The 25,736-nt window shown below is 39.1% G+C and overlaps 1 protein-coding gene across 3 annotated transcripts; it reads right to left on the bottom strand.

Moving 5' to 3' along the window:
* Nucleotides 1-52: 52 nt before the first annotated feature.
* Nucleotides 53-25,511, bottom strand: drpr (draper). 3 transcript variants are annotated; one of them, XM_043427915.1, is made up of 15 exons: nucleotides 25,305-25,511; nucleotides 21,785-21,955; nucleotides 10,369-10,624; nucleotides 9,934-10,060; nucleotides 9,683-9,851; nucleotides 7,385-8,398; nucleotides 6,651-6,758; nucleotides 6,126-6,290; nucleotides 5,361-5,567; nucleotides 4,218-4,373; nucleotides 3,842-4,018; nucleotides 3,604-3,714; nucleotides 3,303-3,506; nucleotides 2,976-3,158; nucleotides 53-2,760 (listed from the first exon to the last, which is right to left on the bottom strand). In XM_043427915.1, the coding sequence occupies exons 3-15, from the start codon at nucleotides 10,473-10,475 to the stop codon at nucleotides 2,462-2,464; spliced, it is 3,027 nt and encodes a 1,008-aa protein (XP_043283850.1). In that variant the 5' UTR covers nucleotides 10,476-10,624; nucleotides 21,785-21,955; nucleotides 25,305-25,511; the 3' UTR covers nucleotides 53-2,461. The 3 variants fall into 3 exon arrangements, with proteins under 3 accessions (XP_043283850.1, XP_043283763.1, XP_043283938.1); XM_043427828.1 differs by lacking the exon at nucleotides 21,785-21,955; XM_043428003.1 differs by lacking the exons at nucleotides 21,785-21,955; nucleotides 25,305-25,511 and adding an exon at nucleotides 25,156-25,237.
* Between the last annotated feature and the right edge of the window lie 225 nt (nucleotides 25,512-25,736).

Genomic DNA, 25,736 nt, shown 5'->3' with positions numbered 1-25,736 from the left:
GAGATTCATTGTCGTCGGAGTCATTAATTTTAAATTTATTAATCACTTTGTCTTTTTTTTTCTCGATTATAATTTTATTAACTCCCGTTATGCGTTACAAATTCTTATCATTTTTTTTTCTTCGATATACTTTTTCGGCTTCACTTGCATCTATCATTCTGCATGAACAATAATTATTCTCGTGCTACTTAAATCTTAAAGATGACATTGTTAAGATATTTCTTTTTTTTTTGTTGTTTTATTGCAATAATATTTTATATACTGCACGTTCATCCTTCGACGTATGTTAAACTCACGTGTAACAATAATGATTTGTTTTTTTCTTATCACAGCTAACAACGGTCTTTACAATTGATTTCAAGACCCACTCGAATTACGCCACAAACCTTTGATTATGATTTCCATATTGGTCAATAAACGAGGAAAGCTTTTCTACTTTCGCAAAAAAAAATTGATCCACGACTCGAGAAAATTCTCACATTCCTCCTTTTCTCTATCCACTAAAATTTCCCTTAGCTTCATTCATATTTTCTTGACATAAACCACAATCAAAAAGGTTCACCTTAGATCGCCATGGAATATACAAAAATTAAGGGTAAAAGTGCAACGGAAAGAAACTTTTGTGTCCTTTTACAATTTTCGATAATTCTGTATCTCAATTTGGTAATTATTTGTTACAAGTGCCAAATTTTTTTAGTTTTTTCAAAGAACGGATTACATTGAGCTTCTTAATTCAAAATGAAAAATCCAATTTTTCTGTGGCAGCAAACTAATGAAAAAGCCCGAAGTCGTCGTACCGCTTTTCATGCCAAATGCACAAAATTCGACTCCGAGTCTCCATCTCCTATGGCGTTGATTCGAGCAATAATTACGAACACCAAATACGGTATAGTAAAAGGATCATAAAATTCATAACAAAAAACATGCGACCTTATAATACCGTTGTGCCGACGGTCATTGATTTTCGAAGAATAGCTAATAAAAAACAATTTTTCACACACATCGATCATTCTTACTTCTTCGTGCATCCACAGAGATTATTTTCATACACACATTCCTATATTTATTTAATATCTAGGTACATAGATACGCTGATTAAATTTTCATATGACGCTTTCATCGAAGAAATAAAAAAATTTACGTCTATGTATATATTTATATATAGAGCACGATTTTCGAGATCGTCGAAACTCACTCCGAGAAACTTGGCTAAATTTCACCGAATTTTGTTCATTGCACGTAGCAAGCTTGAAATCGCTGAATAAATTTTATTTCGTTCAATCTCTCCAAGCTTAGCCAACTTAAATCGTGATAATGTCGACCATCTCGAGCATGCGACATCGATCATATGCCTGAAGTTGATTCATAGAAAAATATTTCAGTTTGACTTTCTTCACAAAAGTCACTAATATTTTTTTCAACGTGTCCTCTACCTTAACGATTTATCCGATTCGATCGTTATTTACAGGCGATATGTCTACGTTCATTCGATCAAGTCTCTTTCTTTCTACATATTTACAAAATATAACGAGCATCGGGTCATAAGATGATCATCCCAATGGTAAAAATGTCGATCGAATGAAAAACTCAGAAAGTGGAAATTCGAAGAAATATTCAGTACAAGAATTATTAAAATTTTCAGACAACGATATTGTTATGAGGCATTATTTTAACCATAAATTCCGAAGCTCTCGGCGTGTCTGAAAACTCAATCATGAAAAATCAGGCTTCACAATATTATTATTTCTTCTTTCGATCGTGAACACGAAATTCTTCCAACGAGTTCATTTTTCCTTCGGGATTTCTTTCCAATAGTCTCGCAATTATGAGTTTTATCGAAATCCTCAACAAACTACTCGTTTTCGACTCACTTAGAAAGGTTATTTTTTAAATATACGAGAATACGCGTATTTTTTGAATATTTGAAAAAAAAAACAGTGAAGCAGGGAAAAAATACGTGAAACAAGAGATCGATATCATGGATTATAAATATTTGGGGGTGTATGGGCGGTGACATTCGCAAATCACAATTTCTTCACGCCTTAAAGATCATTAATAGCCAAAAAGTCATTTTTTTTCATATGCACATTAATTACCGACCGAATGAATAGTGAAAATATTTTATCTTTTTTAGCGTTTGAGATCTTGTTTATTGTCATGACAATTTCATTTACAATTTGCAACTGCGCGAAATTCAGTGCTAAATTGCATGGAAATTTTGTGATCGTTTTTTTTTTTTGGGAACATTGATTTTGTCATATAGAAGCTCTAAAAATTGTGATGTTACGAATTCTTTCAGTTGGTTTATATCATCTCAGATTCCCTATACTTTCCCGGCAGTTATCGAAACGATGAAACGAACATTAAATTAAATAATTCGTTGTTCAATGTGAAAAAGAATTTTCGATGGAAAACAGAAATCGACCTGGATTTTGGTGATTTTTTTGTCATTCGAATTCAATTATGTACCACCGATTTCAGGATCTTGGTGACTCGACTTGCTAGTTCCACTGCCATCTCGAGGACCAAAACCGTTCGCCATTCTCTGATAGTGCGGTTTCCACGCGCTCATTGGACGCGTGTAGTCCAAATGATCGTACTCCATTTCCCCGTTGTTCTGCTTTATCTCGTCGTAAAGATGCTCGGCTTTTTTCGTGTCCATCTCGTCGATGCTGTTGTAAACATTGACGTTCGGATTGCCCAAATCGGCATCTTTGTTTTTCAGCGATGCAGCGTGATCGTATTGGAGACCGTAAGCACCTGAAAATTAATTTTCAACATAAATTTCCATCCAAACGAGGAGATGCAATCCAAACACTTGATTTGAATAATCAATGTGGATTTTCAGAATGGATAGAAAAAAAAACAAATTTTGAAATTGGCCGCAGTTTTTCTGTCGGATTTCCATCAGAAGTGACAGCTCCTGAATCGATCAGCATAACAAATGTGATTTACACGGGAAAAGAAATACTGACCCCTGCAGCTCTCGTCGTCGTCATCCGTACAACCACCGGATCCCAATTTCGCTCTCTCATTATTAATGTTTTTCATTCCAAGATTATTTCTGATTAATCCATTGTTCAATAACGTTGCAGTTCCATCGTCGTTTCTAGGGTTGCTCTGATAGGAGTAGACTGGATTGTCGAATTGATTGCGATCTATAAATAATAAAAAAGTTACACAAAATCATGAAATAAAAAAAATCTTATTTTTCTATCTTTTCTCGTCCTAGAAGAATGACTTTGAAATTAAAAAAAAGTCGTCTCTATCATTCGATTATGAACGAATCGTTGTACATTTACCTGGAGTGGTCACGGGTTCGGCGATGTATTGAACTTGAGCGATTTCCATTTTCAAATTGGCGACTCTTCGTCGATGATACATCCACGCAGCGAGAGTTATGGCAATAACTATAATAGCTGCAAATATTCCGGCGACTACGCTGCCGTAGCCCGTTTCTGCCTTTTGTGTTATCTGCGACAAACGCTCCACGTCGCAATTCGGGCCTGATCGAATTTAAGGTTCGTTAGAAAATTTTGAATTTTCAATAAGTGAAGATTCTTCAATCTAAATTGATGGATTTTTTCTTATGCCAATTATTACCTGTGTAACCGTGTCTGCAAATGCAACCTTCCGCCGGATGACAACTGAAGAAATCGTTTTTGCATTCGCACGGTTCCATGCACTGGTCACCGTAATAGCCTTCCGGACAAACTACGAAAACAATCAAACCCGTAAAAACTATTTTCCTATTTTTAGCCTCGAAGCCCTTGATCTCAATTGATCGATTAATTTCCACAAAATTTTTTAAAATTCATCTCGAATCATGATCGTCACTCACTTTCGGTACATCGCGTGCCAGTCCACCCGGGTGCACATCTGCAATGCCCGTCGTTGGATCGGCACTGTCCTCCGTTTTGGCATTTGCAGTGTTGAGTACAGTTGACACCGAATGTGCCTTGAGGGCAGGGCGTTTGGCATCGTTCGCCTTGCCAACCTGGACGACACTGACAAGTGCCTGAAATCAAAGTAAATTTCATTGATCGAACTCTTGAGTAGGTCAATAGGAAAATCCTTGAAGCATTGTGATCTCTGGCTGGTTCAAAAATATGAATTTTTGAATAAATTTTAAATGCGTTTGTAGCAGATCAATTTTCAAAATTACTGAACCGATCAATGTTTAATTTAAAATAGATATTTGAACTGATCGCAATCACCGGTGACGTGGTGACACTCTCCGTCATTTTTGCAGTCGCAGCGATTCGCACAGTGCAGTCCCCAGCGATCGGGTGAGCAGGGATGTTCGCACGTGAGACCGAGATAGCCAGGACGACAAACGTATTTCCCAGTCACGTGGTCACAGGTCATGTTACCTGAGGAAAAAACGCGAAAAAAAATGTTGAAAATAATCGAGTAGCACGAGCGAGGCGAGTCCACGATGCTTAGAGGCGGGTTGAAGCGGCGATGAGCAAAGAGAACAAAAAATGAAGATGATTTTATCTCAGGTGCATTGGTACGAACGGTGAAAACCACTCCAAAAGTATGAATCGTGATTCAAAAAAATATCGTTTTCCTGCGAGGAGCGAAAATGGATGAGGCATAACAATGGATCCCCACATAAAAAGGCTGTCTGGTGACATTTTTCCCTAAGTAAAAAATAAAAATTAAAAAAAAAGTTATTTTCCATTGAGTTTGTAATCATACGCGGTCGTTCTTCTCGACCCAATCAGAGAACGAGTACTTACCAATTCCCAACGCAGTTTTTGAGCCCCGAATGTGTTCGCGGAATTTTTGCACTTTCTCAATTATTATTATTATGCGATAAAAATACGTGCACTAATTTTCATGCTGCTTTAACCAACGGACTAATAAATTACGAACGTTTACTTTGAGTGTCGATTTAGTACTTATTTATAATGTGAACCAAGCCATTATGATACGAGAAACAAAGCGTTTTACGCGCAAGCGTAATCATCTAGGTCAAGCTCTTCACTCATCCGTGCATTTATCAAGAAAGCCTCGTAAAAGTTACAACCACAAAATACGGACCGTATCGTAGTATTTTCAAATTTCAATGTCAGCTTGAAATCTTTATTCGTTATCAAGCTTTGTTGCATTTTTTTTGACAGACTCCAAAGAAGAGGGGAACGCAATATCAAAATTTGACATCGGATGAATTTATTGTTTTCTCAAAATTGAAAATTGAAATCGATAAAAATAATTTTTATTTCCTTGTTTTATATTTTTATTTATTTCATAAATTTTATTTTATTTTTTTCCATATTTAATAGAATGAAATCACTTAACGTAACTTTTGCGAGACTTGCAATAACAGACACAGCCCAACGTTTGGTCCTTACCGTGAACTTTCTCTGGACATTTTTCTTTACAGTTCACACCGTACCAGCCGTGTTTACAAGGCTGTGAACAGTCTGGACCTTCCCAGCCTCTGGAGCACACGCAGCTTCCGGTATCCGGATCACAGGAACTATTGTTCATGCAGTTGCATTGGGAGTGACAGTCGTCGCCGTACAGACCGACGGGACACTGAGTTTCGCACCGTATTCCTGTTTCATGTATATTTTTCTATTTGCAGACTTGATTTCTTCACTCTTTTCGCTTTTCAGTTATTTGTAAAATTCTATGCGGAAGCTGTTATCGATTTCTTCGTTAAACGCGTTTCGTCAATTTTTTTAGCTGCAGATTTTTGTCACAGTCAAAATCTCAAAAATAAAAAGCTACAAAGCTGACCGTTTATCGAGAAGCAAAGGATGGGAATGAAAAAATAAATTACTTTAAAAAAAAAGAAAAAATATTTTTAAAAAGTGAGAAAAAAATGAGTGAACTGCGGATTATCGATTTCCTACTTTTTGAATTTTTTAAATTGGTCCCCAGAAGAAAATAAACGTTTCAGCTTTCGTATCAACGAACAGAAACTTTCCTTGTTGCTTTTTCAAATGAATAACTCTGGAAATAAATATTTGAAGAAACGTCGAGAAAAAAAGGTTCCACTTTTTCCATTGATTACTTCGATTAATCGTTAATTTTTCATATCTATTATTCGCGAATTACTTATTTCCTTAGTCCCCAGGGATTTTTCACCTTTTACATTATTTGTAACAAACCTCGCCATTCGGGCTTGCAGATGCATCGTCCGGTGGCAGGATCGCAATCGACAGTGTTATCCTCGTGGCAATCACAGGCTTGCGTACACTCGTGTCCAAAGTATCCCTTTTTGCAACGATCCTCGCAGTGTTTCCCAGTAAAACCAGCCGCACACGTGCATGTGCCTGAACGTCAAAAATTCGACGAGTGTTTTCGGTGCAAGTGCAAACGAGTGAAAAATAAAACAAACTACGAAAGTAACATTCTAGTAACTCAAAATACTTGAGTCCATTGGGTCGAAAAATTTGAAAAAAAACTGTAAATTTCTCTGATAACTGAGGATTTTGAGGAACGTAAAAGCTTTATCAACAAAAAACGATGAATACGCCCAATAAAAGCGTGCGACGAAACAACTACTTGAAACACGAACGAGAGAACAAGTACAATCGCTAAGTTGGATGCAAGAATTTGTTGTACGACGAGAAAAAGTCTAAGAAACATGAACCGTCGTGAAGGAGGGAGCAAAGTGTACCGAAATCCCTTACCATTTTGAGGATTGCAGGCTGCATTATTCAAGCATTGACACTTCCCTTCGCAGTCCTTGCCAAAATATTTGTCGGCGCATGGACGATCGCAAAGAACGCCATTCCAGCCTATCGAAAATTTCACACGAGCATGAAGTGAGTGTAGTTCAAAGTCTTGACTTACCCCATAGACGCGGAAAGGATTCAAAACAACTCATCGATAAGAGTGAAATTACTATAAAATTGGGTAAGAAAAAGTGGAAAACTAAGAATTGTTGTTTGGAGTAAGCCATGGAGCTGGCGAAGAAACTTTCACTCTAAATCCAAGTGTGTTATTGCTAACACACATTAAGTGTGTTCTGTACTTAGCGCCATAAGGAAACTATAGATTTTTAACACACCATAAAATGTGTAAAAAGTGACCACAAGAAGTCTACAATTTGCTTACGGCATTAAGTACAGAACACACTTTACGTGTGTTGGCAATAACACACTTGGATTTACAGTGTTGTTGACGTAAAATAAGTATTGAATCCTCCGTTTATCGAAGCAACCAAACTGCACTAATTCTCCACTAGGAGCGAGGCAGTTTCTTCGAAGCCCATGGCCCACTCCATTTCCAAAAGTTCCAGAACTTGGAAGAGCTTCAATAAAATATTCCCTGCGCCGATCTGCGCTGTCTCGAATCACGCCTCGTCCCTTTTGCCCAATCCCTCGGTCACTGAGACCCAATCCATCGAGAACTTGGCGATTACCTGCAGTACAGTTGCACCATCCGTTTTGGGGGGAGCAAGTAGCCCCATTTTTGCAGGAACATTTTTGAGCGCAGTCTTCGCCGTAGGTATTCGGAGGGCAAACCTCGGAGCAATCGTCGCCGCGAAAGCCAGCAGTGCAAATGCAACTACCGTCGATGGGTGAGCACTGAGCATCGTTTTTACAGTTGCAACGATTCTCGCAACCTTTTCCGTAGTAGGTGTAAGAACAGGGCCGTGAACAGGTCGAGCCGTCCCATCCAACAGCACAGACGCATACTCCGGTCGCGGGATGACAGAGGTCGGTGTTGTTTTTGTGGCACTCGCAAACCTTGGAACAACCAACTCCGTAAAGGCCGTCCGGACAGGCGCGTTCTTCGCATTTTTCCCCGGTCCATCCAGCGCCACAAAAACAACTACCGTCCGTCGGCGAGCACGTGCCTCCGTTTTGACAGGTACAATTGCTCGTACAGTTAAGACCGAATTTCCCCTCCGGACAGCTGTAGAAACACTGCTTCCCGTGGTAGCCCGGCTTGCAAATGCACTCACCTGTCACGTGATGGCAGCTCGCACCGTTGTAACAATTGCACTCTTCGATACAATCATCCCCCCAATAACCCTCGGGACAACGATTTGCACAAACTCTACCGATCCAACCCGCCGTGCAATAACACTCGCCCGTCGTTGGCGAACACGAACCACCGTTTTGACAACTACACTCCGTCTTACACTCGTCACCGTGCTTACCCTCGGGACAAAGATCGTCGCACAGCGGCCCGGTATAACCTGGGGCGCAGTGACACTCCCCCGAAATGTGGTGACAGCTTCCACCGTTGCTGCAACGACACACCTCCCCGCAATCCTGCCCGTAACGATCCGGCTCACACTTCACGTCGCAACTCTCCCCCTGCCAGCCCTTCGTGCACCTGCATTCGCCGTTAAACGGGTCGCATGTCGCTCCGTTTTTACACTTGCAATCCTTTCTGCATGCGCGACCCCATTTCCCGAGAGGACATTCTGAAAGTACCCAAAAGCTCGCCACTCTTATTCTTTTAACGTAAACGATCGTCGTGGAGCTTCAAATGAGATCGAACTTTTTCAAATACCTGCTAACATTTCTGGATGGAATTGTACATAAGTTCGAAAAAAATTCATTGTAACAATAGAAATGTGACTGGATTGAAAAGATATGAAGGAATTCGTATTGAGGAGGGTGGCTGCATTCGTCAAAATGATAAGAAATTGATCAAATTTGGTGATAATGTTCTTCAACATCAAGTGCGAAGACACCATTTTTTTCAAAATATTCTTCTGCTCAGTTATCGAGTAATTGCGCATTAAAACAGATTCCTTATGCCCAGAATGTATACCTATATATATGGAAACGCTATGTATTACTCGATAACTGTACAGAAGAAAAATCTTCAAAAATTTGTATTGTCAAATTTGGCACTAAAGCATATGTTCACCAAATTCTATTAAATTCTTATCATTTTAAAATTTTTAATGTATTTAACATGGCTTAGCATGACGACATTGTATCGTCGCTAGCCACCCTCCTTAATAAAACTACATAGTTACATTAGCTAATTCGGTTTCATTAGATCAACTATTACGAATTTAAGGAAGTTGAAGCGATATATATAGTACATCATACGAAAAATACATTAGATTTTATTATTCCAAAATAATGAATTGAAAATTTACGTGAATCTTCTTGAATAGCGCTTAATTATGTGTGAAAAATTTGAAGAGGTTTCATCGCCTAGGAATCGAGATATTCATTGTCGAAAATGACAAGGTTAAGCATGGGCTCTTGTGGAAGCTTTCAAGAAATTGCAAACTTCGACAATAAATATCTCAATTTCACGACGGTGAATCATCGGCATATCTTGCCAGAAGTTTAATACTGTTTTAAGCTTTCTGTTTAAAAAATTTTAATGTGCAAAGTTGGAAAATAGTTTTAACATAAGATACGCTTAAACCTCCTTAACTAAATTAATATTCAAGTTTAACTAAATTTGATCAATTTTAACACATTTTCGTTGACGAGTCAAATTTACCAATTCTTTATTTCAGTGTGCTTTGTATACTTGGTTGGTATACAAAGATAAATTTCGGCTTCTCAACTTTAGAATCTGAACAACAACAGTCATTTATTGTTATTGATTTGTCGAACTTTCAGATTTGTTTTGTTAGACATCATGGACCTGATGAAGATTATGGAAGTCCTCAAGAGACTCGGATTGTTCTATTTGAGTTTCCGCGGGCTCATTGGGCTGTGTCAAAAGCTCAACTTACTGACGTCGCAGGATGGCCCTCCGTATCCGGTTTCACATTTGCACTCATCAGGAGCTACGCACGTACCGTGACGACAGTCTTCCGAACAAATCGGCACGCACCTGTTGCCGTCTGCAGTCGCACCGTAGCCTTTACAACATTCATCGACCGGTCGTTGTTTCGTGAGTGTCTGCAAACGAACAGTGTTGAAAAGTTAAATCATTGATCGAGAGAGAATTGAATCAGGAGAATCAAGCATTCGTTCAACTAACCTGCGTCCTGTACACGGTTTTGAAACTCATCCGATAAGTCGAACATCTTGGTGGAAAGCTAAAACACCAAGTGTTTTCTCGTATACGGTATGGTTTTTGTTCCGAAATGTTGACGTGTACTGTATATCTGTGAAATAAAAGAATTTTTAAAACATTTGTAAAAAAAAAGCAAGTCCTCATTCCTGGTGAAATTTTTTCAGTTTTATGACAAGAAAAGTCCTGGTGTCAGTCAAAGAATGCTGAATTTTCCTAACGCTTTTGTTCACAGTTTATTACACTAATTGAGCCCAGGGAATATGAATTTGTGAAGCAACATTCCTAGAAAAATTTGCAAAGTTGTCGATCGTTGGATGCAAATTTCCGAGGGCGTATTTTCATTGGAATTTTCCAACTGATTTCAACTGACAGAGTGAAACACTTCTCGACTACACTTACGTTTCTTGTCGAACACAAACATTTGGTCCTTCGAGATGTCCCGAAACGAGAATGACGAGTGTCATCAAAGTCGTTGCCAATGCGAGCGTCTGGACGCGCCAAACCATTTTGTGTTTTTTACTATTCGTTTTTTTTCAACCTTCTGAATATTATGCGTGTTGCTTCATCTAGTGACTCGTCACTCCTCGCGTGTGGAAGCAGAAAATATATTCCTCATCTCATAAAAGTCCATTAGGACGCAGTCTTACAGATTGATCTGAAACAAAAAGATGACGAATAAAATAACACGTTATGGGAGTGATTCATTTTTTCGTTAAACTGGACCGCTTCGGAGGTCGGACAGCTGGAAAAATGGTTTTGTCACTGCGTAACACAGATTTTGGCTGCCGTCAGAAACACTGTAGGAGACGAAACAAAATATAAATTTGCTCAAGCCTCATGTGCGACTCCGATTTCGTTCGAGTTATGTGTGGATAGGAGCCCTCAAAAGCTGGTCAGGCACGTTTCGTTTTTTGCTAAAGTACACAGACAACGATACGAACTTTTAAGCTTACATTTGAGTGGGTTTATCTCGAGCCAAGGAAAAAGTAAAAAACGAAATAAAATACCAAAGATAAGGGTCATACTCGGGCTGATAATTCAGGATAACAAAAATAAAGGAGAAATACTGTTTCAACACGAAGAACATCTTTCCTAAGAATGTCACGATAAATGAATATTCTACCGACGCAACAAAAACTATGACGGGCGTCGTACAATGATGAAACGAAAGTGAGAAAAAGCGTTTCGACACCGAATAATAAATGTCACGAAATCAATATTTTGGACAAATTGAAATTCAATTTTTTTATCTTTGTTACTTGAAGAAACTCTGATCATCGGACGACTGCAAATTCGTTCTCAGAAATGAATATCATTTTGACTATTTTACCGACGATTTCCGTGTGTCGAGTGTCGATGAAAAAATGTTACGAGACAATCGTTTTTTGTAGGCCCCAGAGAGTCTCGTCACGTGGCCAATAATTGTCGAGTTCTCATAGAACTTTCATTTTCTCTATTCAAACATCCGTCGAGTAATTACGTAAAATATTTAATTGAATTCAAACAGTAGAGCAGTTTGATTTTTTTATTTCTCGAAATGAACAAAAAATATTTGCTTATTTCCAAGGGATGACGTGTCACCGAAACGGAACTTCAGTTTTCCATTATTTCTTTCCAATATTCCAAAACACTTAATCGGAGCAATGGTGCTTAAAAATACATTTTCATGACATAATAATTCACTAAATAATGTGAACTGCGTAGCTGTCGATGAAAAATGTTAAAAAATCCCCGGAACTCTTTCGTGTTTGAAAAAAGCTGTGAAGAATTTTGAGAATCTTTAATCCGTTGTCGTTCGTGAAATAATGCTTGGGCGGCTGTTCAGTCGACACTGAGTTTTTCACTTTTTTAACTCGTTCTGTCCATTCCTTCTGGATCACATGAATCCGCACGTGCTGAACAGGCACATTTGAAGACGGCCGTTTTTTTCGCTTTTTTTCAGTGACGTGTTTCGGTTCTGCTCATTCAAGCGCTCGTTTTGATGAATCATTTGAAACATAGAAGTGTAAAGAAAATTAAGAACGATCATAATCAAGTGTCTACGAGACCGGAAACTCCATCGTGGTCTATCAAACACTAATAAAATGTTGCAGATGTTCCTTCTCATCGTGTCCGCAAGGATGAAGAAAGTGAATGAACTTCAAAGAAACTCGTTGAGTTCCATGTGAATAATAGTCGGATTTTTGCGAAAATTTTCAATCCACCACTCACGATGCTCATAAAATTGTTTTTGCACCATTCGAATAGAGTTGTGAGCAATCGGATAAGTTTGGAACAGTTCAAAAAATGAGAATGAATGTCAAAAATAATGTCGTTAAGAAACTGAATAATTTACTTCGAAGATTGCTCCACGTTGATAGATTTTTATAAAGATCCACAAAAAACTCAATGTTTTTGTTTCTCTCCCAACGTGGGCGAAATTAACATGAGTGAACTCTGGAACAAGAACGTTGAACCTTTATTCGGCGCCAAGCAAATCGTCTTCCCACGCAGTTCATATCCCATGAAATACGAAAACCACTTTAACGATGATTCTTATCACCCCAAATAAACGTTTATTCGACTCGAAGGTTTCTAATTTTATCAGCCCTTCGGCAAATTTGAATTGCTGGCACGATTCGACCATGAGCAGAACATGCTCCGATTCCTTTCATGGAGTGCAACCCCCTCGGAAAATACCGCTAGGAAAAATTCCCTTTTCAACATCCCTCCCTAGCAACTACCTTTGCAGCCCTTTTTCTTTGTCAAGCATCAGGCATACACGCGCCCAAACACTCACAGACGGAGATTCGTATAAAAATTCCATTTTTTCCTGGTCCACGGATGATTATTCTCCACGGGGAATCGCTGCTCTGGCGTATTCGGAGCCTTTTGTTTAGCGCAGAATTCCGATTCGAGTCTATTGTGGATGACGACGAAGGACCGGATTGAAGAACGGCGACAACGTTGTACCAGCCAAGCGAATAAAAATAAAACAAAATCTCGCCAGAATTTTTATGGGACCGCATAAAAATGCAGCACCGCTTGTTTTTTGGCTTCCCTTCCGAACAAAAGATTCAAATCGACCGATGCTTTTGTGGATTTTTCATCTCGTTTAACGATCTTTTCCTTTTTTTTTCTTTGTTTTTTATTTGTTCCATCCCGTCGCACCGCTTTTGAGGTGCAAACTCACAAGAGAAGCATATTTTCATCATTTTTCTCTTATTTTCCCCCTGAAGAATGCCTGCAAGACTGAATATTCGAGGATACCAAAGAACGAAGCGCGAAATGCGAAATTCAACACTGTGTCAATATCCCGATCGGATTACGAAAGTAAATTAATATTATGTGTCTGTTAATCGCGAACACTGACAAAGATCGAAACGCTTGTTCGAGGAAACGAGAAGGGCAGAAAATTTCCATCAAAAATGTTTGAATTCCGTTAATTATTTTAGCTAAGGCGTAAACAAATAACACATTAAACATTTTAAAAAAAATTTTATCTATTTAATGTATTTAATGTTAAAAAATAAATTTTATATATTTAATGAAACCACTGAACTCTTTAATCACAGAATCTCTCATTAATAAAAAATAAAGAAAAAAGAAATAAAAACCCAAATAGCCCCTAGTACTCATCCATTCGTTTGTACGAAAATACTGAAAGGTTTTGATTGTTACGAGAAAATAGTTTCGTTCAATGTTGAGAAGGATCGATAACGTGCGAGCACTTTCCCCTAAATTTATCACTGGTGCGAAAAACAGTGTTTGCGTCACGAGAAATATATACGCGCGTAATCGTAGAGGCAGAGTACTCGAAACGAGGAGGGTTGATGTAGGGAGCGAAGGGTGAGCTCGTTACGCGAAAAGTTGTCGCTCGGATGAATTCTCTCGAGATTTTAATAACGAGTGGAGCGCCGAGCTGGATCAGTCGTTGGCAGTTTTTATTACCTCACAATACTAGAGAAGATTCGTTATGATGAAAATGGGAGAAAAATAGATCAGAAAAGAATCAGAATCGTGCCAATGGCTGTAGCCTGTGGCCCTTTGAAAAATTCCCTTCAGGAAGCTCGTGATGAAAGGAATAAAACAAAAAAAAATGATTATTTCCGCCTCGACTCTTGACGAGCGGTGCGAACAAAACCGTTGCGGATCGAGTGACAAAGGAAATCGACCAAGAGTTTGTAATTGAAGGAGGCTGAGAGAGGTAACCAAATACGAACTAGAACAAATATTTACTGTGCCCACAAACGCGATGAATGTTAATCGAATTCCTGAGCAAGCAAAACGAGCAAATAAAACTGATCGACGAGACGGTTAAAAGGATTGAAATGTGCGTGGAAATTAATTTAACGAAAAAAGCGATATGGAGATTGATTACTCAGAAATAATGGGAATTCGTGACGAATTGACCAGAAAAAGTGGCTACGTGACTACAAAATTCAATGAGGGCTGCTATGGGGAAAATATGAAAATCTGACGAGACTATCGAGTGTGTGGTCTCCTTTTTTTATTTGCTCGAACTCGGAAGCCCTCGCTCGTCGACCCTTCGATCGTCGATGCGCACATGCATATGTGTAACCACCACATTAATGTGTTCTTGAGTGACCACATGGGGAGAGTATACTAATTCATTTAGCCCGGTTAACCGGGTGTAATACCAGGGCCGTATCTGTACTTTAATGATTCACAGGATGTGGGACGTTACTTACATCCGTGATAACTTGGCGCATCCAATGCGTTTCAGCATCAATTCGAGTAAAGGTTCGTTTATTGCATGCAAAAGCATTTCGATTTGTATAGAAAATTCCTTGTCCGCTTGGACAAAGAAACACATTTGTCGCATATACATAAAAACACGATAAATATCGTGTGCACTCCGCGATACTCGGAGGCTCCAATCGCATCGAGTCACGTTCGATGTATACGGAAGAAACAAAGGCTGTGATCGAAAAACATCGTAAATGTGCTGCGTGCACGGAACAATGAGTTATCATTGCTTCCACGTTCGTTGGAGCTTGAGAATTTCGAAAAAAATTCAACACTTTTTCATAAAAGAATTCGAAGAGAGCGTCATTAAAAATATTCATAAATGTATCGTTCCGATAGTGAAGAAACTTCCGAATTCCACACCGATATTTTCAGGCAATCCATTTTCAATCCTGCAGCCAGTTTACAGATTAAATAAACATTTAATCTCACATTTTTCGCACAAGACTTTCAATGTTAACACTTTGGAAGTAAATAAGTCAAAAAAACATTTCAAAACTCAATTCCAAACAATATGGCGAGATGGATTATTTTTATCGTGAACAAAAATGCCTGGAAATTTCATTTTTATTCACCCTCAAAACTAGACGATCGGATCAAACGACGCAGAAAAGTGGCCTCAAGAAATATGAAATCGGAGTCGTACCTGGCACGGTTTATATGTCACATGGAACGTTATCTTCGCGCTGCAGATATGGGAATTATACATCATACGTTATACTGTAATGTAACATTGAGAAATGGTAAGATAACGAGTCGCTGATTCCTACACACGATATAGTCCGCGTCTTCTCGGGCTTCTTGTTACAGTCTCGTCTTGCGACGATGTTCAAATTGCTTACTAAGAAATCGTAGGCCGCTTGCAATAATGTTACGTACGAGAACAATCCGGGCCCAGACGTACCGGCCTGCTCCAATGGCAAACTCAACAAAAACATTTTTATCGGTGAGCGCATTGACGCGATCGCGTCAGAATTGTCAGTTGTTTATATGCATTCGTGCTGCTGTGGGTTAAGCCTCGTTCGTGCGTGGACGATGAACTCTTTCGACATTCATGTCGTTTGGAAAAGTCATAGACGATTGTGGATTGCGTACGAAATGCGCATCGCACAAAACGACTTTCTGATAAACTCACCGATGATTTCCAATAAAATTTGATCTCCGAGAACTCAAAACTCGAAAATTAAGTCATTTCAAATTACGACGCTGACGTTTGCAACGTTGGAGTCCAACGAAACGAACGAAAAAAATATTTGCAATTCGCCAATTTTCTATTCCACGAATCATTGGTGAACGTTGCGAAACTACAAATTGCAACTCGCCAGGGAACGAAATTGGAGTTTTACTGGAATTATTCGAGAGTGTTTTTAGATCGTTTCGTTGGACTCGAACGTTGCAAACTCGCGTCGTGCGAAATTAGAAAATACTCGTTAGAACGAACAAACATTCGCAAAGCAAAAACCGTTTGTCCGAAGCGCCATTGTTTTACGATTGTTGCAATAAAAATTTTCCGAAAACACAACAATCCTAAGTTTTGTCGTACCGCTCGTGGTCGATTGAAAATATTTTCGTAACGTGCAAACGTTTGCGAATATTTTTGCTGCCCATTTGAAAGTGTTGAAGCGATCGGAGCAACGCCGATCAAACAACTGATGTTATGGCCACGTTATGGCGCTTTCAGCATCGAACATACCACTCGTACACGCGACGCGCTCTTGCTTCAACTCTTTTTTCATCTCAAGCACTTATTAGATGAATAAACTATACGTGTTTGAATAAGAAGCGCGCGAGTAATGAGTTTCAACTGCATCTTGCGCAAGGAAAAAACCGAGTGACCAGAGAACCAACTGCGTTTTGTCCACGTGGTTATATGGAGAGTGGTGAAAGTTACGCAGTCGCCGATATACTCTAAACCTGTGTATTTGTACATTAGTAATATACAAAATAAATGTGCATATTACTCAAAAATATGGGCTCGATCGGAGGCCTTCGAAACTGAATTTCGTAACAATCTAAATGGGACACGGTAGCGTCATTTCGTGACGTGGAAAAAAATATTCGCGTGTTGGACAGAAATGAAATTCCTTTGGAACTTGGTAACTACGCGCGGTACACAACGCTGAAGTTTCCAACGTTGAAGTCCAACGAAATGAAAACGTTTGAAATTCACCAATTTTTTATTTCACGAATCGTTGGTGCAGCTTGAAAAACAGCGAATCGCAGATTTGGCAGGGAACAAAATAGAAGAATTACTGGAATTATTGGAGAGTTTTTGTCGATCATTTCGTTGGACTCCAACGTTGGAAACTTCAGCGTCATTGCGGTACACCGGAGTAATCCTAATCAGCGTCAGTCCTGAAACGTCGCGTCGATATTTTAATGGGTAATAAAGCCGCATTTTTCAACAATCCATCCCAATCAAATGCGGACACGAAGTAAACAAATTTTCGAATGAAAAGTAGGCGAGAGTGATCTCTAGGAATGTGCGTCGCTGGACGAATTCGATCGATGAGCTTGCCCGACAAATTTTCATGTTTTTCAACGATTTCTTCAATTTTCCAAGTATTTCGCCAAATTTTTGCTCAATTGCTAAATATCGAGGCTGCAAGGACTCGAGAATAATTGAATGGCGCATAAATAAGGAAACCTAAAAAAAAATGAATAATAGAAACGACGAAAGAAAAGAAGCGGTAAAAACGGTGATTGCGTTTTAAGTGCGCTCGCGTGATAGTGTTTTTCAACGAATCGATTGCAAAATCGCAATCGCGTGTATGTTTCCAGAGTACCAAGAGTATCTCGAGAATGTGATCAACAGTTGCGGCGGTACAGTTATCAACCTAGTTTTTAACGAGTTCTTTTAACGTCGAGAAAAGTGTTTTTGGCGAGTGTTGGCCATGGCCTCGAGAGGTGCAAACCCCCACGTCACGTTTTGTATCGCTGCAGAGTACAATCATCGATCCTCTCGGGCTCAGCGTTACTATTTTCGTGCATTCCGCGTGCAGCCTCTCGACCCGATGGAGTCGAAAACGAAGATAGCAACGAAACCAGCTTACGGAGCGCGCTCTGTCGGCAATCGTGGGCAAAAGTCGCGTGGAAATGAGCTTGGACTGGCGATCTCTCGGTTTTTATGCGCATGATACGCGCAGTTTACCTTCTCGGTCTTCGTTTCACGATGCTTTGTACACTTTAGAGTTAATTTTCGAAAAGCTTCACACGAACTGTGCACTCGTTGACTTGAAATCAGGCGTTTCGTAGCGAATCGAAAATCGTATCGTGCGTGAAACGAATTTTGGGCATTTTTCAATAAAATCGATGCGTACTCAAACAAATCAAAACTTTCGAATCCTTCCATTTCGCATTTTATTGAAGAATTTATTTCACGTCGTTTCATCTCATCCACACTCATTTTGGTCGATGAAACTTTTTCAAAGCTTTCTGAAACTCGGAATTTTAAATTTATCGACGAAATGCTAAATTTTAATGAAGGAATGCAGAAATTTTGTATATTTATCTGTTGAGCATCGTCAACATGGAATATATTTAGAATAAAATCAACAAGAAGGGATTGGTACAGAGGACGAAGCAACTTTATGTGATGGCTCGCAGTAGCTATGAGAATTTCTAGAACCTAGAATATAAAGAAGACTGAGAGCGAGTTGAAAAAGCCTCGACCCCGTTGCACGTGAACCTTATTCACGTTTTTCGTGCCTTATTATTTCGAGAAGCTCCGCGCTTTTCAGCTATTCATAAGTCTGACTTATGCAAACTTGTATTGAAAACATGCGAGTGTGTGTAGATTTGAGGGGAAAGATTTTTTGTGTTTTTGGGTTAAGATAAATGGATGAGTTTAATGCGTGAATGAACCCATTAAGAGTGTAAAAAGTTCATTCGAAACGAAATAAATTAACATTTCATATTAATCAGGAAGAAAAAGAATTTTCGTGCAAAAGCACCGGGATGAAAGTAACCGCAGAAAAGAATAACGAATGAAAAAATATAGTATGGAACCATTATTGAAACAGCTGCTTAAAAAATACGGTCGAATCATCGTACACACACATGCGAGTACGTAATGAAGCGTATTTAAAAAAAATTATTTCACGTCAACGTCGTCGCATTAAATTATTCGTTTGGACACTGACGCAAATAATTTCTGAGAAAACATGCGCCTCTGCGTGCACTCGTAGAAAAATTTTACATTCCGGCCTGAACGAGAGTTTTCGTGCACGATGAAATTCAATTTTTAACGAATCCGAGAGCTTTTCAAGCGCTCCCACGCGACCATTATCTCGATATTCCGAGCACGAAGAGCTCGCTCCATTTTCGCAGTAACTCAACCACTAATCGGTTAAGTTTTCAAGCTATTGGTCCATCAACCACGTGAAAACTAAATTTTCACATTTTCTCACAAATTCTGCATTGATATAAATTGATCAGCTTTCAATCCACTGGACTTTCTTCCATTTCATAATAAACTCCCCAATTTACACACCAACTTCAATACGAATTTTCCTTTGCCATTTTTTTCATCTAAGAAAGACACGAACTTCACTTTTTTCAGTTTTTTTAATCGTCCCAATCAGATTAATGAAAATCCTCATTGGTCATAATAATTCAATGCCCAATCAAATAGAATATTTTATCGACGTTTCAGCCAAAAAAAGAAGCTCCTCGTCTCTAAAGATCCTTCTACATCGTACGTGAAAAAGCGTCCAGTAACGAGACCACCGGAAATATGATACAGTCTCGCATACGGACAATGAACAATACGAGCAGTGCGCTTGTACCAAGTGCTGCAGAGACGATGTGGACCGACGATGGAACACACACAGGCATGCATAAAACAACGAGGCCTCGAGCCTGTGAGGGAAAACGTCACTGTATCATTGCAGTATAACCGTGCATCAATGTCCAATGTTCCAATGCATGGCGATCCAACGGAGGCAGTCGGTACTAGGAAAAATCTAGTCATCGCGGTTGCGACGAGATCTCAGGACTGTGGTCTATTTAATTACAATTTCTCACTGCTTCCGTCCTTCATTACACTATTTTTTTTGTCTCGCGTGATTACGGTGAGTGGCTGAATTCTGCTCTCGTTCTTTTATCACTTCGGGCTTTCGTGTGTTTCAGCTTCGTGTTTTTTTCTTTTGAATTACGATGAGTAGTCAAATTCTGTCCTGCCAATTTCGCATGCTCGAATTAACGTGAATTAACGATCATGGCGGAAAATTATTCCCAACGTCAAAACAAACGTTCGGGTCGCTCAAGTTTTTTTTTAAAGCGATGCTCACAAAAATTTCTGAGATTTTTAAGTCTCGATACGCACGCTTGATTTTCTGTTGTGAAAATATTTCGCGGGAAAAGGCTATTAAAAAATGATCAAAATCAGAGAAAATCGTCGCAGAAGTTGAACAGATAATTTATTTTGAATAGGAAATAACTTTCAAGCACTTTCAACACTGAAATGAGTTTTTCCTTTTTTTCAATACTAAATTAACGTGGACGATTGACTTTCGATTAATCAAGTGCGTAATTGAATACAGAATTTTGCATTAAATCGGGAGTGAGGAACTAGCGGTCAGTTAATTATCTCGAGCTCTACAATTGACCACATATTACGTGAGTTGTCGGGGCTCCTCGTGGAAAATTTAGTCACCCTTTCGTCGAACTCGCCACGATCAGAGTTCGAAATATACAATTTTGTATTTTATGCTGTGCACAGCTGCTGCTGTGGGATTAACAAAGAATGCACAAGAGAAAAAAAAGGCCTTCGAGGTGAGCCGGGAAAGCGACGACATGGGACAATGCCGTTCCACAGGATCGATGGTTAGCATAATGAAACTCTTGAAACGCTAACAAATGTTATTTAAGCTGGTGCACACGTGTGCATTTACTTTCCTTGCTTTCGTCTCTCCTCCATGACGTTTGAGTCCAACGAATTGATCTAAATGAGCTCTGTAATAATTCCAGTAATTCTCAAATTTCGTTGCTGAATTTACAACTCGTAGTATTTACTCGATACTTCGTGAAATAAAAAATTGGTGAACTACCATTTTTGTTTGACATTTTGCAAAAAAAATTTGATTTTCTGTGATCGTAGTGAAATAATGGGACTATTTTCACTTGGATTAATCGAGAAAGATGAATGAACAATTCTTATTTTTAGAGGCTCCGGTGATTCATCCATTCTACGTCACGTTTCCTTATCATCATTGATACTTCGAGCCCACTACGAATGTTATGGCATAGCCTCTAGAACAAAATTCTCTCTCTTATCAAGCTCCATTCTCAACACACATTTCATATCGTAATTTATGTTCTATTGCCTTAAAGATTAGAAAGAGATTCGTTTGAAAATTTCAAACGAAGGTGAAAAGTGAGCTGCGTAAATCGAACAGTTTTCGAGCTGTTTTCGACGCGAGCAACTAAAAAAATGGAGGCTTTCATAATTCTTTTTATTCTTCATAAAAAAGAGATTAACTCTTGGCTGTTCCGACTAAATTTGAAGAATAGAATTTCCGATAAAAAATTATCCGTCATTATGGCCTTAATGTTGACAAGAAACAGACGAAAGATTAGGAACGCAATTATTTAGGATCATGCCAAAGTGGTTCTCGCACATTGAACTTTAGACCTTGGAGCTTTGCCGCTATTTCTGTGAATGAAAGAGCAAACGGATTAACGGTGAGTCCGAGACGCAAGGCTGCAAATGACCGTGAGCAAATGTACGTCCGATTCTATGATTTTCCAGTCGCGCCTTGCATTGACAGTGTCGAAGCTTAGTAAACGCGCATTTCACGTTGAATGCAGAAAAATTCAACATTTTTCTCAAGCATTTCCTACCCAAAAACTAAACTTGATTTCGTCACTTTCCATTGACTGAGCATCGACCGTTTATTTTCGTAAGAAAATCGATCGAAAAATCGTTTTTGAGAAAACGAACCCATCAGATTGAAACGTCACTTTTCAAACCTCACAATCAGTGCATTGCAGCTTAATATTAAGGTAATTAAAACTTCATTGCGCCCGCCATCGAAGGCCTTCACGGACGGGCCAATGTGGCTACCGTAAAGGCACGCATCTGGGTCGTCTTAGCTTCGGGCCTGTTACCGAAGTCGACCGAGGCTCTTCGTTGGCCAGAAACGTGCCGACACGCAGGAGTGGCCCGTTTCACACAGGCGAGCACGAGTAACGGGACGTTGCTTTCTCTGTCTGTCGCTCTCTCGTAAACGTAAAACTATAAAAAAATAAATAAATAAATAAATAAACGTTTCAGTCAAAATTGATAAGACGCGATCTGAGTCGACGGAGAATGTAAATATCGATTTCTCGGAGCAAAAATTTCCAATGAATAATGCTCGTATACGACCCATCATTTTTCACTACATTTATAATGAACGAGTGACTAATCCGTTTGGTGCAGATCGGTTCATAAGGTACAAAAAAAAGGCAAGTCTAGCCACCAATGATTCACTTCCGTTCCGACGACCAGTCTCTCAATAAGTGAACAATTATCGCATGTTTACACAGATTTATTTACGCGAGGGTCTTTCTCCGGGGAAACAAAGTACGAAAGCTCCCTTTCGGATACGACGCTGATGAGTTTGCAAACATTTTTTTATCGTCGACACTATCGTGGACGATGCTAAAGCGAAATTCTACTCCGATGCTTGACTCAGCGAAAGTTGCAGCGTCGTTTTTTTTCGAGCAAATTCATAAATCTGTCACACTCCCTACGAAAAAATAGAATTCACGTTTCATTAACCGTCGATATAACGATAGTGGAGTATTTGACTTATTATTCAGACGAGAATTGGAGTAAATCAAAGTTTTGGAGTAAACCGACATTTCGGAGTGTAAAGTAATGCTGCAAAGGGCAAAACCGCGCTTGAACGTGGCCCTCGAGGTGTCTTCGGTTGACTGAGAAACGGTTTATCGTTTCTTATCCCAATTTTGGCAATTGGAGCGTCGTAAACAAGAAATAATCGAGATGGCGTGAACGTCGTTACGAAGATGATTCGGAGCAACTATTCAGAGAGTTCAAAAGCAGTCGGTTATTGAATCCAAACGTGCATAATATTGTAGTCGTTACGATCTCGATTCGGTTCAATCGGGTTTCGATCATTTCATTCGATTGAGTGCACTTTTGCGCCTCGCGGTAATGAGCGGTACAGAATGTTTTTTTTTCATCAATTTGAGCACGTTGGAGTGATATTCTTCCTCTTTAGAAGCGTTTTTTCTTCAAACTCCCTAAAAATATAGAATTTCGCTATTTTTCGGGTTTTTATAGGTTCATATGCCCAAAGGAAATATATGAAAGTGGAAAAAAACATTGGAATTTTCGTTTCAGACAATAATTACGATCCCCGCATCGTACGCAGCTGAGAAACTTCGACAATCAGACTTTCCGCATGAACCGTGTACAAATGAGTACTTTTCGCATGAAAACAATGTTTTTGTACATTCGAAATATCCTTGAAACTACGGAAAGTTCGCTATGGTGGTTATTTCCGCGTCTATCCTGAAAATCTCCCCGAAAACAATCGATTTTTTGACTTTCTAAAGCAGAACCCTCCTTAAACAATTCTGCGTAAAGTTTTTATTTCACTGCGTCATATTATATTTTCAGTAGTCTATAAACCGATGAATTTTATTATAAATATTAAAAGAGTTGAAGCAGTTCATTGTCGCGATAAGTTGAGTCCGATTGCGATCTTTATTGAAGCGTTTTATTCGGGTTACCAAAACGATCGTTTATTGTACGTTGATGCATGCGTTTGCGCTCATTCAAAGTCGGCCTTTGACCTGTGCGATTGAGCGGATCGGCTTTTGCGACGGCGAGCATTGAAAAAGCTAGCACGAAAAAAAAAAGTTTTTTTTTAAATTCAGCTAGAGCATTCCTGCGATACAAGACCGAGAGATAACGTTCGCTCATATTTTGCTTCGATTAAAATGCACTCGAGTGCAGAATATGATCGTAAGTAATGCGTACAAAAGTTGTACGGATCCTTCGCTTCTAATTTCGCTGCTCAGTCGAACGAGAAACCTCGATCGTTTTCAAGGAGAGCTACAAAAACAAGTTCGCCCGCGTTTGCTGTGAAGAATGGCTCGGAATCGCCCTCATAAAACTTTTCTCGCGTTCCTTCCAACTTTACATTCCTTTCTTCCTTAAAATAAAATGCACCGGAGAAATGAAGTTTCCCAATTGATTCCGGTTAAACCAGTTATTCGGTAAGCCGTTGAGATTTTTTCGAAATAAAAACTCACCGATTTCTCGGATTAATTTCAAGTTCCCATTACCAAAGTAACAAGACCCAAATAACTAAGGTTCTTCGAAAGTTTCACCAAATATTTTGTATGACAATTTATAAACAATGCGGAAAGTAAAAAGATTAAAAGCCACTCGGCAAAAAAGTGCGATTGAAAAGACAGTCGTGAATTATTCTTCATTTTTCTGTCTAATTAATCAAACGTTAAAAAAACGTAATCCGGAAAATGAACAATTATATTTGTGGAGGGATACACCACCTTCGATGTGAACATTTTGTAAGCGTTCGAGCCACGTCGAAGAAAAATTGGGAACGCAAACTCCAGGACAACTCGACGGTTCCCCCCTCGTCGTCGATCTATTGTATGAATAACACGTAAAAAAAACGAGGGAGCGAATGAGAGAGAGAGAGAGAGAGAGAGAGAGAGAGAGAGAGTCTAGGCGATATTGCAATTGACACAAAACATTAATGACGTAACGCCCGCACGCCAGAGCAAAATTTCCCACTCTCTTTCGTTCCTTGGCTCAAACACATTCCCGTACTACAGAGAGTATAGGACCATGGAGATGATAGAGACACTAAATAGGCTCAGGCTAACAAACCATAACGCAGAACAGCAACCCGTTGGGGTACACTGCTTGTGCGACTAACACGAAGTATAACCACTTTGTAGCTTCCTGTTAACTTTACGAACGCGTTCGGTGCCGACCATACGGTCCAAAACTAAAATAGTCCTTTCTCCCTTTGGAATAGGCCGATGAATTTTTTACAAGGTTCATAAAACGGTTCTTTTTCCGCAAACTTTTGGGTGTTTGGACGCAATTTTAAAAATCGCGTTACTCGAGCTTTAGCTATTGACGGATATTATTTTTTGATAATCATTTTTAGGAGAAAACGAAATAGGTTCTGTGCCTAAAAGCTATTTTTAAATTTGACTTTTTGGAATTATTTCAGTGTGTAATCGAATTTGGATGCTGTTTTTTCAACGAAAATTGAAATTGATGTTCTTAGGGAATATCGACTCAGATTGATACATTTTTATATTTTCATTTCGAATAGAAACGAATTTTTGTATCTACTTTTATATCGATAAGAGATGTTTACAGTCGGTATTGAAAGAAGTGGAGGGGAGAAAATATTTCTTTTCACAAAGAGATTCGCTCTGTACCGTATTGCGATGGTATTATTGTAGCGTGAACGTCACTGTAGAACCTGTTTGAGAAAACAGCGCTCCGAAGACTTTTACAGACTTTACAGACATCTCGTAGCAGCAGCTTAAATTTCAATTGGCTGTGACGTATTTTTGATTCTACTCACTTATTTTAAGACACCTGTTTTGTTCTTCCACGTGGATAATCCAATTATCGCGTCGTGTATCACAACCAAATGAAAAAATAAAACACTCGCACGTCTATTATTATTTACTGTCAAAATAAAATACCGCGAGCAGAACTTTTATTGAAGCTGCGTTGTGTATATCGTACCGACACGGATTTGAGCGAATCGACGCGCTCACTGCAGCGTCTCTCATTCTACTAAAATGTTTGAAAATGATCATCTCCCTCTCCACATCTGGAATTCTGTGGAGGCCTCTTGCCTCTTCAAATACGATTAACTTATTCCAGATACGTATAAGAGTCGCCAAGATAGCGCCACTTTCGGCACGCCAGCGCGATCTTGCGATCGTTTGCCGAAAATGTAGATCCCTGCGGAACCTAAAAGATTTGATGACACAAAAATTAATTGTTT

The sequence above is a fragment of the Venturia canescens genome, chromosome 1 (genome assembly GCF_019457755.1).
Source record: "Venturia canescens isolate UGA chromosome 1, ASM1945775v1, whole genome shotgun sequence".
Lineage (NCBI taxonomy): Eukaryota > Metazoa > Arthropoda > Insecta > Hymenoptera > Ichneumonidae > Venturia > Venturia canescens.
Note: the sequence above shows the minus strand (reverse complement) of the source record. Positions and strands in the feature narration are given on the sequence as shown.